The sequence below is a fragment of the Neopelma chrysocephalum genome, unplaced genomic scaffold, assembly GCF_003984885.1.
Source record: "Neopelma chrysocephalum unplaced genomic scaffold, ASM398488v2 Primary Assembly neopelma1_84, whole genome shotgun sequence".
NCBI classification, from domain to species: Eukaryota; Metazoa; Chordata; class Aves; order Passeriformes; family Pipridae; genus Neopelma; species Neopelma chrysocephalum.
In genome coordinates, this window is record NW_020897746.1 from 7,374,429 (window position 1) to 7,390,567 (window position 16,139).

Sequence of the window (16,139 nt, forward strand, 5' to 3'; positions counted from 1 at the left end):
AAAAAAAAAATCTTAATGGCACATATGGTACATTAACCTATGGGTAATTGGTTTAAAAAGAATAGGATCTTTGGGCCATATAAATGATTCCACTTTTGTGATGGAAACAGCCAGGAGCAGAAACACAAAAATGGGCTGAGATTGTTTTTTTTTTTAATAGGGCACCCATCAAGATAATTTCTATACAAAAACTAAGCAGCCGCATAGTCTTTCATAAATCATAAACGTTTCATGGGTGAATGCTCAGCTAAGAAGACATGCCAACAAAGAGTATTTTGGTTGGAAAATGGAGAAATTAAGGTAGTGTATCATTAGCTGTGTTTTGTCTTGGTTGGCCTTACCTGGACTGCAGCATGTGGGGTCAGCCAGTGGTCAAAATAGCACAAAGGAATTGTAGCCAGTAAAAATCAGTAACCTGTAGGTACAGACAACACCGTGGTGTCCTGACAGTCTGGAATTTAGGCTACTTGGGAGGAAACCTGCCTGTGTGGCAAGGCTGGAGTTAAGTTACTGCTCCTGTTGTAGTGTGAAACTGAAAATAACAGCTCCAGCACCCTGCTCAGGTACTCACTCTGTTCAGCTTTTCTGGCAGGTTCATAAATCAGGAAGAGTTGTTTTGGCTTTCTCACCCAGGAGATTCCCAGCTCCTGGGTGTTGGGAATGCGAAGTCTGTAACTGTACACAGTGCTCAGTGTCTGGTTCTTCCTTTTGTTCCACTCTTGCACTGATCTACACGTAATTTTCCCCATTTTGTGTCAAGCAGTGAGGCAGTGCAGGTTTTCTGTTGTTCTGTTGCATTGAAAATGTTGTTTCTTTCTGCCTCGAGTTGAGTTTCCATTGCACCCCGAACTTATCTTGTTCCTGGTGTTTCCCAATATCCCCATTACATTTACATCTTCTGTTCTGTTTACTCCTCTTCCCTGCTTATCATATCTCCTAAATGTATCTATTTTTCTTTATACATCATAGAAGAAACATTCTGTACCACATCTGCATATGGATTGGCAATCACCCTAATCTTTATGTCACTCATCTGTGCCTCTGTAATTAAAGGTTTCCAGTAACCAGCAATTTTGCTTTCTGAGGCAACGTTGGTAATAATCCCGTGCTTTTTTTTCTTTGGTTAGGTGACCCTTAAAAACTCCTGTGCTGATACTGTCACATTCCTGCTCCAGTCATGAGCCATGTGGCATCTGTGGCATCCAAAGGTTCTTCACAAGCCCTGCTCAGCTGTGCCCTAAGTCTGTTCATGTCACTCTGTCTCTGCAGGGCCTGACGGTCGCAATCCCCAATCTTCAGGTTTTTGGTTGTGCCGGTACAGTTTTATCGATTTGAATGTACTTTGGACTTTGATTAGTTGCTTGGTTTAGCCAGATCATTTGATGACCCGCTGGTCAGTGCACGGAATCACGGAATCACAGAATATCCTGAGTTGGAAGGGACCCACAAGGATCATCGAGTCCAACTCCTGGCCCTGCACAGGACACCTCAACAATCCCACCATGTGCCTGAGAGCGTTGTCCAAATGCTCCTTGAACGCTGGCTGTGACCACTGCCCTGTTTCAGTGCCAAACCACCCTCTGGGGGAAGAACCTTTTCCGAATATTCAACCCAAACCTCCCCTAACACAGCTCCAGCCGTTTCCCTCGGGTCCTGTCACTGGTCACACACATAATAGCCTCAGGTGGGAACACAACTCACACTCAGGGCAGCTCTCTGTTCCTCAGGCAGCTTTTATTTCTAAATACTGGGCAGTTAATGTACATAATTTACCTTTATTTGCTTATAGTGAATATTTATGATTATTTATATTTGTTCATGGTAAAAGAACTGTCTTTTGAAGAAACAGTGACAATTAAATACAGATGGTAAAGCTTTGAAAAATGCCATCCAAAAAAAGACAGGTGAGAAGACGTGAGATGCAGATGCCCAGAGGCACCTGAAGGGTGATGTTACTCTGGCATGAGTATGGTTCTTGTGCAGCCTGCACGGGCAGGTGGCTGAAGGCCTGAGCAGATGGAAAGTCAACTGTGCTTGCAACGAGGATCTCGGCAAGGGGAGGAAAGTCCCTTCTGAGGCAAAGTGGGACCTGGGAGTTTCAGTGGGTGACAAGTTGACCATCGGGGTGCATCAGGAAGAGTGTGGCCAGCAGGGCAAGGGAGGTGATGCTCCTGCTCTGCTCGGCCCTGATGAGGCCACATGTGGAGTGCTGGGTCCAGTTCTGGGCTCCTCAGTACATGAAAGATGAGGAGCTACTGGAGAGGGTCCTGTGGAGGGCACAATGATGATGAGTGGTCTGGAGAATCTCTTTTGTGAGGAGAGACTGTGGAGCTGGACCTGGTTAATCTGGAGAAGATCTTATTAATGCATATAAATATCTCCAAGGCGGGTGTCAGAGGATGGTGCCAGACTCTTTCCAGTGGTGCCCAGCAAAAGAACAAGGAGCATAAACCAAAATACAAGAAGTTCCACCTCGGCATGAAGACAAACTTCTTTCCATGGAGGGTGTCATAGTCCTAGAACAGCTACAGGGAGGGTGTGGAGTCTCCTACTCTGGAGGCATTCCAAACCTGCCTGGATTCGTTCCTATGTCACCTGCTCCAGGTGACCCTGCCCTGGTAGGGGGTTGGACTGGATGATCTCCAGAGATCCCTTCCCACCCGAAGGGTTCTGCGAGATTACGGGAGCCAACCCTGCTCGCGGTGGTGACAGCGCTGTCACCCTGGGTACCGGGTACCTGGGAGAGAAGCACTGGGAGCACTGGGAGGTGCTGGGAGGCACTGGGAGCTGCGGGGGCTCCGCGCGGCTCCAACCAACCCCCGCAGTCCCGACGGCCGGTTCCCTCCGACACCGGTGGGAGCCCCGCGCCCGCCGCCCGCCCCGACCCAGCGGGGTCCCGCTCCCCCTCACGCTCGGCTGCACCGCGTGCGGGGGTCAAACGTTCAGGGCTCGTTAACATCTCATTAACATCTCATTAGCGCATCATTAACATATCATTAACGCATTCCTCCCGGTTACCGGGGAGACACGGGCAGGGGAGCCGCTGAGGGGAGGGGGTCAGCTCGGGGATTGTGTGTTCCCCCCCCCTCACGCCCCTCACGGTGCCGGCCCGGCGCGTGCCGGGGCGGGGCCTCACGGGGTGGGAGGGGGCGTGGCCCTCCCCGGGGTGGGCGGGGCGCGCCCGGCGCGCCAATGGCGGGGCCGTTACCGGGCGTGACGTCAGCGGCAGCGGCGGCTGCACGTGCGCGCGGGGCGGGCGGGCGCAGAGCGGGCGGCGGGAGCGGCGGCGGCGGAGCTGCTGCTGCTGCTGCGCGACGGAGGGGCCCGACCCGCAGCCCGGTCCCCGCAGCCCGGTGCCCGCAGCCCTGTCCCGCGGCCCCCTCAGCGCCCCCCATCGCCACCGGCCCCGCGCCCGGCTCTCCGCGGCGCAGGAAGGGGGGAAGGAAGGGAAGGAACCGCTCGCCGCGCAGCTGCACCCCCCCCCACCCCCTCACCCCTCCTCCTCCTCCTCCCGCCTCACACCGACCATGTCGCGGCCGCTCCCGCTGAACCCCCCGTTCCTGCCGCCCACCTACGGCGTGCTGAAGTCGCTGCTGGAAAACCCGCTCAAGCTGCCGCTCGCTCACGAAGACGGTGAGGCTTCTCCCCGGGGGCAGCGATCGCTCCCTCGGACTCCCCCCTTCTTGGGACCTCTCGGGGGCCGCGGCGTCGTTTTCCCTTCCTTTCCCTTTTTCCCACCCTCTCCCCCCCGGGCATTAAGCCCCGGGACGGTTCGCTCTGCGGGGCCCGACCTAACGGGACGCGCTCGGCGGGGTGAGCGCGGAGGGCACTCGGTGCCTCCTGGGGCGGTGTTGGGTGTTGGGACCCCCCCGCTCCATCCCGGACCCCCCAGCAAACCCCTGCCGGCCCCGCGTGTCCCCCCGGGCTTAACGGGAGAAAGTTGCGGGTTCTGCGGAGAGCGGAGGCACAACCGCGCCGCGTATTCCCATGGATCAAAAACAGAAACCCCAGGGAAGGTCTTGCAGAGCCACAAGGCTTCTTCCTGTATCCGCGGCTTCCCGAGTCCCATTCCCAGGGTTTCACCGGGGCTGTTGCGTGAGGTTAAAAATAAAACGCCGCTAGGGCTCGGTGGTTTGACAGGAAGCTTTATCAGTTCGGATTTCTTGCAAATCTCGTAGAGAAATCAGGCGTTTCGCTTCCAAAATGTGTATAGGAATCGCTGGCTGTTGTAAAATAGGGAAGCATCGGTTTAACTTTTTCTTTGCTTCTACCTTTGAGTTTCTCGTTGTCTCTTGTGCACATCATAATCGTGTTCTGTCAAGCCTTTGCCACTGTGTGTTGATAACGTTAGGAAGTGCTGAATTTCAGGGCTACTTTCCTTGTGAAAGGACCAACAAGACTGGGACCTTAATTTAGAAATATGTCAGGATAACAAAATCTGGGTATTTTAGGTTAAGACTGTTCCTTTTCAACGGAATACACCAACAGCTTCCAGTTTGCAGGAGTATTTATACTCACTTTTAAGTCTGTTGAGTACTTATTGAAGCTGACATTCAAAGCCATGCATGCAGTAGAATTGTTAACTAAAAATAGAGGGAAATCTCATAAAACATGGTTGGATCCAGCAAAGGTGCTCAGTTGGCTCAATTCTCTATCAGGTAGAGTGAATCAGTTTTATTGAAGGGAGTATTCCTTTCTTACCACGTGTGAGTGCAGCAGAAAGGATGGAAATGTAGTAGCTAATATTTTAATTACGAAGTTCTTACGTTTTTATTATGTTTTTTTTGTTGAAGCATTCGGTAAAGAAAAAGACAAAGAGAAGAAGTTAGATGATGACAGCACCGGTACCACAGTCCCTCAGTCAGCTTTCTTGGGCCCAACATTATGGGACAAGACACTGCCATACGATGGAGACACTTTCCAGTTGGAATACATGGACCTGGAAGAATTCCTCTCAGAAAATGGCATTCCACCCAGCCCAAACCAGCATGAGCCTAGCCCACACCAGTCAGGTCTCCAGCAAGCTACCTCAGCATCACCTTCTGTCATGGACCTCAGCAGCAGGGCTTCTACTTCAGTCCATCCAGGCATGGTGTCGCAGAACTGCATGCAGAGCCCGGTCAGACCAGGTAAATCAGCCCTAAGAACTCCCCTGTGGAATTTGGCAGGAGCCCTCCTCCCCAGTGTAAATCAGTACTTCTCCCTGTGCACTTGACAGGCAGCTTAGAGCACACAGGATTCGAGTCACTCACTCCAGAAAATAAAAATAATAGTTCTAGCTATCGCTAAGTTGCTCCACCAGGTTTTTTGTTTAAATTATCTAAGGAAGCTGTGGGAATTCCAAGGAAACTTCTTTCCTTTGTTGGTAGCCTTGCTGTTAGCATGTAAAAAGAGCACAGAATGGCACAGATGCCATAGTGTTAAATGAGCAGGGTGAAGGACTGTGAAGAGAACATGCCTTCAGCCAGTATTGGATGTGAGAACACAGGAGTGGGGAGTTATTTTGGAGTTAAAGCTCAATGCTTCCTATTTGAAATTTTGGCCATAATCTTACTCTCTATTGAGCAAAGTAAAATTTGCCACAGGAACTGAATTTTGGAACTACATAATAATCTTGCTTAAATTGGCATAAACAGAGTGCAGCTCTGACCTGAGTTCATGACTTGCATCTGTAGTCACCTTAAGCCTAAGAAAACATCATGGACTCCAAGGTCTGGTTGTAATGCACAATTCCAACCCATTTGATGTCAGTGGAAGTCTTCTATTAGTTTATTAGCACTTGAGATCATCCCTTTAGAGACACTAGTATGAATCCAGAATAACTGCTCTGGCTTGACACCAGCATGGCTGAGATCATGGCCAGTGGAATAGTGTCAACATTGAAGTTTGGAAAACATGAAGCTTTGCCTTTTTTCTTTAAAGAAAAATAAAAAATACCGCCGAGAGTGGCTTATTTATTGTGCTCTTCTGCTCACACGAGGTGTGCTAGAGCAAAGTGTGCTCCTGGCAGCAGGAAACCACTCCTCTACTTCTGCTTGATCCTTTGCCATGCTCAGCGTGTGAAGTCATTGTCAGAATCATCTGATAAAGAGGCAAAATAAACAAATAGAAGGACAAAAGTTGTGGAGCAGGATGAAATAGAAAAGTCTTGCAAGGCTGTAACATTCCTGTCCCGTTAAAAAGAAATTAAACACCCCCCAAAACCTCTCAAACCTGTCAACAGACTCCTTGGCCCCCCCCATCAGAAGTGTGTGTTTGGTCATGGATTTCATTTACTTTTACTTTCTGTGGATTTGACTTTGCTTTGCATTTCAGTTTCAAGGCTTTTCATGGTTAACTAATAACTTCTGAGGGTTTCCAAAGTTAAAATATATTTGGAGTTGGCAAGAGCAGGATATAAAACCCTTTGCTTTTTTTGAGCCAGCTTTAAAAATAGTGCCTATATGCCCCACCGTTTTGTGTCGCATATGCACTCACAAAATTAAAAGCAGATAATCTGTCCTCATTCTGGTTTTTTTCAGAGGAGCCTGGTTATGAGCCAGGCTGTTAACGATCACCTGTCAGAATGTATTTGTAATCAGCTGTCTGTGTGACTTTTTAACTCATTGATTTTTTTTGGACTTTTTTCCTGAGCCATTTGCAGCTCAGGGTTACGAACTTACCTAACTGTGCACTTTTTTACTGTTGTAAAGGACGTCATGTCTCTTGGGGTAGGATAAAACATCTAAATTTGCAGTTATTTTTCCCCACACCATTTTTCCTTTACAAGAATAGAACGTTTTGTTGAATCTGGTTTTTATAAAAGGGAGCTCATTTCACTCCTTAAATAATATTTTCTTGCCCCCCATTACAGATAGGAACTGTGACTTAATTAACACTAGTCTGGTTTATCATCAGGTCGTTGAAATTTTTATGTGCTGTCATGTGAAAATATTACTTTGACAATCAGCTTTGAAGAGAAGATCTTACAGTTTAGCATCTGAGCAAGTTTGAGAATATAACATATATTTAAAAAAAAATTGAGTAAAAATGAGCATTTAGGGTTGTCATAAAAGTGCCAAGGCAAATGTGCTGTTTTGAAATATGGAGGTGAATGTTAAAATCATTACAATGGAGCCTGTTGGTTAATAGATGTTAAGACTTTTAAAACAGATTTTTTTTTTAACTACCACATGAAGAATTTTTAATTGCTGTGAGCTACCATTCCAGTATGCATGGGTGCTGTGATTTGTATTGTTGTAATAAACCCAGGCAAAAATAGTATAGAGTATACAATTTCACACGAAATGAATTTTTATTGATCTTCCTACTTTTAGGAAAACTGGATTTTTTAGGTGATAGTAATTATCCTAAAAATATTTCACTGGTGTCAGTGTCTTCTGACTTTTGCCTGGCAATGGAAGCCTGTTAGAGCGTGTGGAGCTGAAGGAAGGGTCAAACCCTGTGGTTCTCGTGTCCCTGTTTTAAACAGCTCTGTGGTTTTTGGCATCAGGGCATCACATGCAGGTGGTCAGAATTCCCAGCCCGGCTGTGCCGTGTCCGGGGGTGGGAGTTCACCTGCACGTGGAACCCCGAGTGTGACTCAGGGATGTTCCCTGGGGTATCTGGGACATGGATGCTCTGTGGAAGAGCAGCATAAGGAGATTTGATTTTGTGCATGCGTTGAAACACAAGCCTTATCTGTCTGTAGGAGTGAGTGGCATTGCCTAAACTTGTTTTATACCATCTCTGGAAATCAGGAAATCTGCACTGGCGTAGAGTGAGGAATGTCATCAGGCTCAGCAGACCTGGCTGTAGACGTGACATTATCAAAACCTTCACTGATTTTTTTTTTTTTTTCCCCCCTCCCCCTAAAAAAACCTAACTACAAAATGGTTTTGTATAAATGTAACTTAATTCTGTATTTATAGCTCACACTGTCTGGTCACTGGAAAAATGTTTAGGCTCACCAGTTTATCATCTCCAAAGAATTAAGGAAGCACCTACTTACCATATATTTCTGTTCAGGGAATTTACATATAGCAAATGCTGGGGGTTTTTTGATGAGGAGGGACACAGGGCAGTGACTGTTGCAAGGCTGGAACCATGTATTTTTCACAGCACTGATTTTGTTAATGAAAAATAGTGTTTTGATTTATTTTAGCATTCCAGACCAACAGTCGTCGTCATGTGTAGATGCATTTAAAACTTCTTTTTTTTTCTTGGTATTGGATGCTGGTAGGTTGGTTTTCAGATTTTATGAAGCTTTTAAAGTAACCCATACTGCAAACACATTTTTGTGGTTCTTCATCTCTTGCACACCTTGTGTTGTCTTTTGCCGTGTTTTTTTGGTGGAACGTAAATTTCTGTTTAACTGCAGAGTCCTTAAGGAAATTTGGAGTAATTTTTAGTGGTTTGTGTGTAAAGGAAGGTACATATTTTGCAGGTAACTACGTGGTTGTTGCTTTTTTTTTTTGGCTCTTTTCCCTGCTGGGGGTGATTGGGGCAGGTACTGTAAGGGGTTTGAACAGTGTGAATTAGAGTTCAGAGGCATCAGGCTAAGTCTGGTGAAGGACTCTAATTAGGTTTTTGGGATTTTGTGGTTTAGATCTGAGGTTTCTGTTTGCCACCAAAGCCTTGGATGTGGGGCTGTGTCTCGGGGATAACCAGGTGTTGTTTCTGCCCTGCTCCCTGAGGAGGACGGGGCTGTCAGAGGTTCTGAGGGAGCTCCCTCCTGCTTTGTGTTCTGTGATGGTGGTTTTCAGTCTCTGTTCCCTGGATGGCTGGGTGCCTTTGCCTACTTGCCAAAGATTATTTAAGGAAAGAAAAAAGGAAAAAACAAGCTTTGTAATCCGCTGCAGAAATATAACTGTGTGCAATATCTGCGAGGCTTCACTTTCAGTTAAAGAAAAAAAAAAGATTTTGGGACTTGTTAATCAAAAAGCTGAGAATTGTTTGCATGTGAGGTGCACTTACACCTCCCACCCCCCTCTAAGAACACAAAGATTTTTATTAAATGTCGTGGTTTATTTATTCAGCTGAGATATTCCATGTAGAGTGTAAGTATCCATTACCTCTTGCTTCTTACACAGCCACTGAGCTGCAGTGACTGACACCAGGCGGGGCTGGGTGGGTTTTTTGGCGTTTTCTTGGAGCTCTTGTTTGTGACAGGCGCAGCAGCCAACTGGGAGAGGTTTGTTCTTGCTCCATCCAGCCTCCTGGCTGGATGCTGGAGATGACTTGGTGCAGGGGCAGCCCAAAAAGGGTGTGTGTGCAACACTCCCTGTATTGCAGCCTCCCTTCCCCTGTGTTTCTTAACGTGACCTCCTCCTCCTCCAGCGCAGCTTTGCAGTGCGAAGGGCAGCATTCCCAGCTGGCGTGCGGAATCCTCGCCTAAGCCTTAATCACTGTTTACAAGCAGGAAGGTGCTGCAGGAGCCCCCCTCTCTGAGAGGCGAAAGGCTCTTCTACCTGCGGCACCGGGAGGAGCCGGGAATTTCCTGACCTCTGGTCCCGCACGTGCCTTTGGGAGTGAGCAGCTAAAGCAGCGTGGGGCTGGGACCGGCGGCTGCTCTTCACATTGAGCCTCACGTGAGGCTCCTGGTGCCTGCAGGACCATGTGCTCCAGGCACGTATCCCTGCCCTGTGCAGCCGGCTCAGTGCGGCTCTGCTCCTGCCAGCCCCACCAGCCCGTGCCCAGATGGGAAAGCTTTGCCCTGCGCTGCCACAGCAAGGGAGGCTCGGTCTGCAGACAAGCCTCACAAGCTCTCTGGATCAAAGGAAGATGCAAAATATATTCAGGCAAATATTAAAAATAGCCTGTCACATGATAACAAGGGGGGAAAAAGTGCTGAACGCACAAGGCTCGTTAGTGCTGGAAGCAAGAACACTGTGTCTCCTTCAAGGGAGCTAATTTTAATATTCACTGTTAAATGTTGATTATCGGTTAAATAATTGCTCGACTGCATGAAAGGACTTGAAGTTAATTCAGAGTTCAAACAGTAAACAGCGTGAAATAATCTTTGGTGTTATGCTATACTTTCAAATATCCCTGGCCTGACTCTCCAGGTCTGACTGGGAATAGTCAATTCTACACAGGTAGAGCTCCTTGGGCAAGTGAGGGCTATCGACAGTTAGGAAGAGGATACACCCAGGGAACACCTAGGGTTGTTGATTTTTTGGGGTTTTTTTGTCCCCTTAAGGGTATCTGAGTGTCAAACTTGTTGCAGTTACCGAGAACTAGCACGGTGACTTTCTCAGAGCTTTGCTTCCCGTCTCAAAGTGCTTTGGAGAGTGATTGCAGGATTCTCAGGGCAGTGATTTGATTTTATTTAAGAAGCAAGTACACCCTGAAGTCTTTCATAAAACAATACATTATAGTGAAGAGAGCAGACCTCATCAGGAGGTGTATACAAAGACATCGATATTATCTGATTAGATGAAGCTACTTGGAAACACATTAAATTGTTCAATCTCTACATATTTACATGACAGCAAATTGGCAATTGTGGAAGCTGCAGAGGCCAGATTCTGCCAATTAATCGGAGCAATAAGTACTTTACTCCTCATGTGGTCTCACTGATTTCTGTGTGGCTCAGCAGGCAGGCAGATTGTTGACTGCTCTCCATCAGCTCCCAGGTGGAGCAGCAAAATGTCACCATTCACTCACTTGTCATTCATCTTTCTGGAATTTTTTTTTTTTTTTAATGGGGGTAACAGCTCTCAGTGCACCAGTGGAGTTTTCACAGGATGAAAGGACATAGTCCCCATCAGTGAAGAGGACTTCAGAGCATTATGAAATCAGAAGCTTGGTTGCCTGGCAGTACTGCTGTTTAGTATTTATAGCACACAAAGGGGATCATAAGTTTCCTTTTTTTTTAAGTTTTCCTTTCATAACAAATAATTTTCAGTGTTTTGTCTGAATTTGACAAAAGACTGGTAATCAGAAAAAAATATTTCAACTAAGTTATATTCAAGAAAAACTGTGGGTTGGTCTCTTCTACATTAAGTAGGTAATGAAAGCTCTGGAAAAAAACATTTGCTTAAACCTCAAATCTGTTCCATTTAATGGACTAAGTTATATAGGAAATGAGTTTAAAAGCACAACGGTGTCAAAATGAATGTATGGCAAAGAGATTTTTGTAGCTTGTATCATCTTTTTTTTTAATGAACAAATGATGTTAAAGAAGCTTTCTGTTTATCAAAAAGCTGAATTTGGTCCTGAGAGCTTCAGAGCTGCTGTGGGGAGAGCTAACACAGAGGTAGGTAAGGCAGCATGTGTTGCAACATTTATTTTTTTTTCTTTTCTGCTGGGGCTCTTCACAGCACTTCAGCTCTGCATAACTGAGGTGTTATCCACCACGTTTTAAATAAATGCCGGTTATTGTTCAACCTCTCACATTTCTGACACTCTTGGAGCTGTTGCACAGTTCTGCTTCCCTGCCCATTCTCTCAATTAAATTTTGCCAGGGTTAAATTTGGTCCAGATTTTTGCTGTGTGCCATCCAACACCGTGGCTTAGCTCCTCTGATGTGGCACGATCTTGCTTCAGGGTCCTCCACTCAAGTTTGAGAGAAGCAGCTTTAGCTCTTCCTCTTGCTGGTATTATTCTCTTGTTCATATTATTTGGCATTTAATGAAAACAGGCATTGAGCATCTTGAAGCTCTTGGCTTGTGTTTTGGTGTATGGCTGTTGGTAGGAGGAAATAAAAAAAAATCCAAATTTCATTAAGGTTCTAGAAAACTGAGGCACCTTTTTAACTGGAACACAAATCTAGATTATTACTGAAACAAAATTTGACAGGAACCCACAGATGGATGCATTAACATGCATATACTGCAAGCAGAAGCAGAGTGAACTAGGGCAGTAACTCACCTGTAACAAAATGCCATCCTTAGCTATGTAGGTGTATAAGCAGAGAGGCAAAAATACAGAGTTTGGCAAAGATTTGTTGAAGATGGAGAATGGCTTTAAAAAAAAAAAAAAAAGAGTTCTTTTCCAATTAGCCTTAGGGAGCTCAGCTTGCTGTAAATTCTTTGTTCTGGAACATGGCTGTGGACAATAGGTCAAAGATTAAGTAATTCATTACAGAACTGGTTGGTTCTCCTGAATTTAATAAACAATTGAATGAACAGGATTCTCTTCCATAGCAAGATCCATGACTTTGTGTGGCAATGATCAGATTTTAAGTTTTAAATAAAACACCTGCAAGGCCTCCCCACTTACTTAATGTGTATTTGGACATCGGTGTATTTGAGGTGACCTGGTAACAGCAATCCTGGTACAGCTGAAAGCACTCAAACACAAATTAAATGTGGAGAGGAAGGAAACTGTAAATTGCATTTTGAAAGAAATGAAGGAACAATAATGTGAAACTTCAAAGCACAAAATACTGCAGAAGTGTGTTTATTGGAGCAATCAATATTTTTAGGGCAGCGAGATTACCGAAATAATAGCACTAAACCTTCTTGTAGGAGAGTGCACTGCACAGGCTGCAGAACATAAAGCACAGGCTCAAGGCGAGAGGGCTGCACTGAAGCAGAGCAGATGACTTAAAAACTCTTCAGTCATTTTTACAAACTCACCACTGCAACATTTGGAAATGAGTCTCATTCCGGCAAGAAGTCTGCTTAAAAAAACCAGCTGTGCACTTAGCTTAATGCTTAGTAAATAGGAACTAAGCACTCCAACCCAAATCCTGTTCCTCATCAAAATAGAGAGGGTTAAACTGACTTAATTTGAAGGACCCTGCAGCAATCAGCCATAGCACTGTTCCCTCTTTGTGCTGCATAGTGGAAATATAGATGTTGGTGACGTCTGTAATCCCTGCAGCTGCGGCCCCTCGGCGGGGGCATCGCCCCTCCTGGGGATGTAACTCTTGCAGCTCTTGCTTGCTGGGAGAGGAGAGCACTGGGGGGTTTTCTATGAAAACAAACCAAATCCAGTCATGCTAGGTATGTGTGGTCTCTTGCCTGTTCCTGCTTGCTGATTTTTTTGAGTATCTTGGCTCATTTTAACCACATGTGGCACAGAACTTGCGATTCTGAAAGAATAATTACAGGCCTAAAATTTCATGGAAATAGAGGAGGGGATATAGGAGTGGATATAGGGTGGGAATATGTAGCTGAGCAGGAAGAGTAATGAAAATGTGGATTTTCTACATCAGAAAAATCATATAAGACCTTTAAAATGCCTGATCTGTGTGAAATGTTTCTAGAAAAGCTGACACCCTTCTAGACACCATGAGATGCCAATTCACTTTGAGAAAAGAATCTGCAAGAAACCAAATTTAATTGGTTTAGTGTGTGTTGGAGAGACTGTGGAGGGGGTCACAAACTATTTCCCACCATTATTCTTCCTTGGAAATCCTCAGCTTCTCGAGCTTTGTGATTTTATGAGACTCTGGGGTTTTATTTGAAAAGAGAAGTTAGAAAACCAGCTATAAGATTTATAAACATGATCCTGGAGGTTCTGATCCTGAGCAGTGGAAGGGGCTTGGTCCTCTCCAAAGTTGAGCACAGTTGTTTTACCTAAAACCTTTCTGAACTTTTCCATGACCTTGCAATATCCTGTTCCTCTTGTGCAGCAGAATGGCCCCAGCTCTGCTGCCTTGCTTGAAACTACCTTGTGATGAGATAAGTTCAGATTTGAGGGCTCTTCTCACCAGTATGGCAGTATCACATGTGGGCGGGTGTCCAAGTGACTTTGTGTGCCCATCTCCCCATTCATCCCACACAGCACTGGCTCTAACCTGGGAAACTTTCCACTCTGCCACCGGGGTCTGTGCTGGAGAGAGGTTAGGAGGGAGTGAGGACCAGGGGAGAGAGAGTGGGCTAAAAATGTTGAGGGATCAAAGAGGAAAAGTAGGTCGTGCAGGGTATGTGCGCTGGGAGGAGGGACAGGGGAGCACAAGTGAGGGGAAGATTTGTTTTCCCATTGGTCTTTTCAAAGTTGTGCAATTTAAGAATTGGATTAACCTGATATGACTTTGTTTTTCTGCCAGATTAGATATGTTGAGTTTCTTGGCTTTGTGAATTGTACAGTACATTGTGTGCTGTAAAATATGGGTGTGTCGGGCTAAAGCTGTGGTGACACAGCCCGCTCACAGTGTAATGCAGCACTGCTGGGTGGACCCCCCCTGTGTCCCATTCCCTCTCCCCCAAACACACACTTGGTAGGGCATTTACAAATGGGATAGAACCTCTCTTTGCCCCTACATTCTGTTTCCAGATACCCTTTGTGGTAAGGTAACACTTACCTGAGGTCCAAAAGCCCCTTTGGTCTGGCAGTTGTATATTTGATGTGAAGTGCCTTTAAAAAAATAAAAAAGCTGTATGAAAAGACACTCAAGAGTTTCTTCCTGCTTCCTCACTCAGGATTTTGGAGAAAGTTTATTGGGAAATGTTGCAGTTTTTTTTTCTCTGCCCCCCCCCTTTTTTTTGGGGGGTTAATGTGTCTGAAACATTGCCTTGAGCTTAACTTTGCAAGAGTGAAAAATCAGATACGCATCTGAAATAACTGCAAGTGCTGAGCTCACTGTTGTTTGAAGTACACCACAGCGGCATATCAATGTCAAAATAAAATTTTCACAGCAGTATATGTTTGCTCAATGGTTTGTTGGTTTGTTTTTTTTCTTTTCATTTTTTTGGTGCTGCATTCATCCTGAGATAATTTAGTTTGGTGTATCCTTTTTATACGCTGGGCTGGCCCCGTGGAATAAACCAATTCTCTTTGCTTATTGAAGGGTGAGGGTGGAGTAATGCAACTAGGCAGCTAGAGGAGGGTGGCCAGAATCACAGCCCTGTTGAGCTGGGTGATCCTCTGATTAGTAAGGAGTGTGCAGACTTTGGGGAGGGAAACTACAAATATCGCAGGGCACTGTTGTTTAATTCCCACTCTCCATTTCCAGACTTTTCCAGGGACTTCAGCAACCCAAGCAAGTCAGTCACAAGGGACTGACAGATGTTGGTTGAAAAATGAGGAGTTAATTCCCCTGCCCGTAGCGAAGGTTGTTTCTCTTGGAGGAGAAGAGCATAAATAAGAGATCAGGTTAATAAGTCACATATCTAGATTGTGTCGTGCTCCTCAGCCATGTGCTGGTACAGTGCCTTACTCCACTAATTCACAAAAGCCAAAGGCAACAGGGCTTGCTCACCAGCAGAAGGTTTTTCTGAAGTGAAGTAGAATGGTGACTGAACCATTTTTTGAGAGCAACACCAGTTGAGTAAAATGGAGCAGGAGGTTGACCTTGTGAACACCGGCGTCACTCAACTCTATATTACATGGGAGAATTAGGAGGGAGTACAGGGTATTTAAAGTTAACCTGCATATTTGCCTTCTGAGGAGGTTAAACCACAAGCCTTCAGTTACAGATGTTGGTCTGCTTGAAACACCTTGGTGCCTTGGCACTTAAAAAATCAGGGCATGGACTGTCCAGACTCCAAGGCCTGATGTTCATGCACCTGTAAGCACGTGGCTGCTCTCGGAAAGGCTGATCTTTCACTTGGACCGGGCTCACCACCGGGTTTAAGAAACACTTTTCCAAAGTCTCTTATCTGCTCAATTTTCTCAGTGTGACCTGGTTGATGTCATTGTTGAAAATCGTGGTAGTCTCAGTCTGGAAGCTGCTCTGAACACGTGAAAAGGATTCATTAGCCAGATAGAGGGAGAGAACTGGAGGTGTAGTTGTCAGCTCGTGTGCGTCTCTGATTTCACCAGGTGCTGCACGTGTCTAGTTTATCAATTTATTTCTCTTAGAGAGTAAACAAATCTCACTTTTCTTAGGTGCTCTGGTGACTGTTTTAGCTGAGCTGCTCTTATCTGTAGCAGGGATGTACTTCTGAGATCTTGTGTTTGGAGGCTTTTCTTTCTGCACCCACATGGAACATGCTCTCACGGGTCATGTGCAGCTCTGACTCTGCCCAGGGGTGCTGGTTGTCCATTCGTAAGTCAGTTATTTAAAAATATTATACTACTATCAAAATATAATACTTGATCATTGGGGCAGCATTTAGCCCTTTAGACTCTGCATGTTTTTCCAGTTCAGTTCGTTGGCCAAATTCTGTCGCACTTCACGAATGTTCCTCTGTGTTCAGTGGTGCTACTGGGTGGCTGCACAGTCTGAACACTGGGGGATGTCCTGGACCACCCTGGGCCACATC

General features: G+C 45.8%; 1 protein-coding gene across 3 annotated transcripts in view; it reads left to right on the forward strand.

Annotated features, from left to right (window-relative positions):
• The first annotated feature begins 3,272 nt into the window (after positions 1 to 3,272).
• HLF (HLF, PAR bZIP transcription factor) overlaps positions 3,273 to 16,139 on the forward strand; it is a 35,888-nt gene continuing 23,021 nt past the window's right edge. For 2 of the 3 annotated variants that reach the window (XM_027691558.1, XM_027691560.1), the window contains exons 1-2: positions 3,273 to 3,633; positions 4,794 to 5,129. In XM_027691558.1, the coding sequence (XP_027547359.1) occupies positions 3,528 to 3,633; positions 4,794 to 5,129 (442 nt within the window). In that variant the 5' untranslated portion in view covers positions 3,273 to 3,527. The remainder of the gene's footprint in view (positions 3,634 to 4,793; positions 5,130 to 16,139) is intronic. The other variant, XM_027691559.1, reaches the window with a different exon arrangement.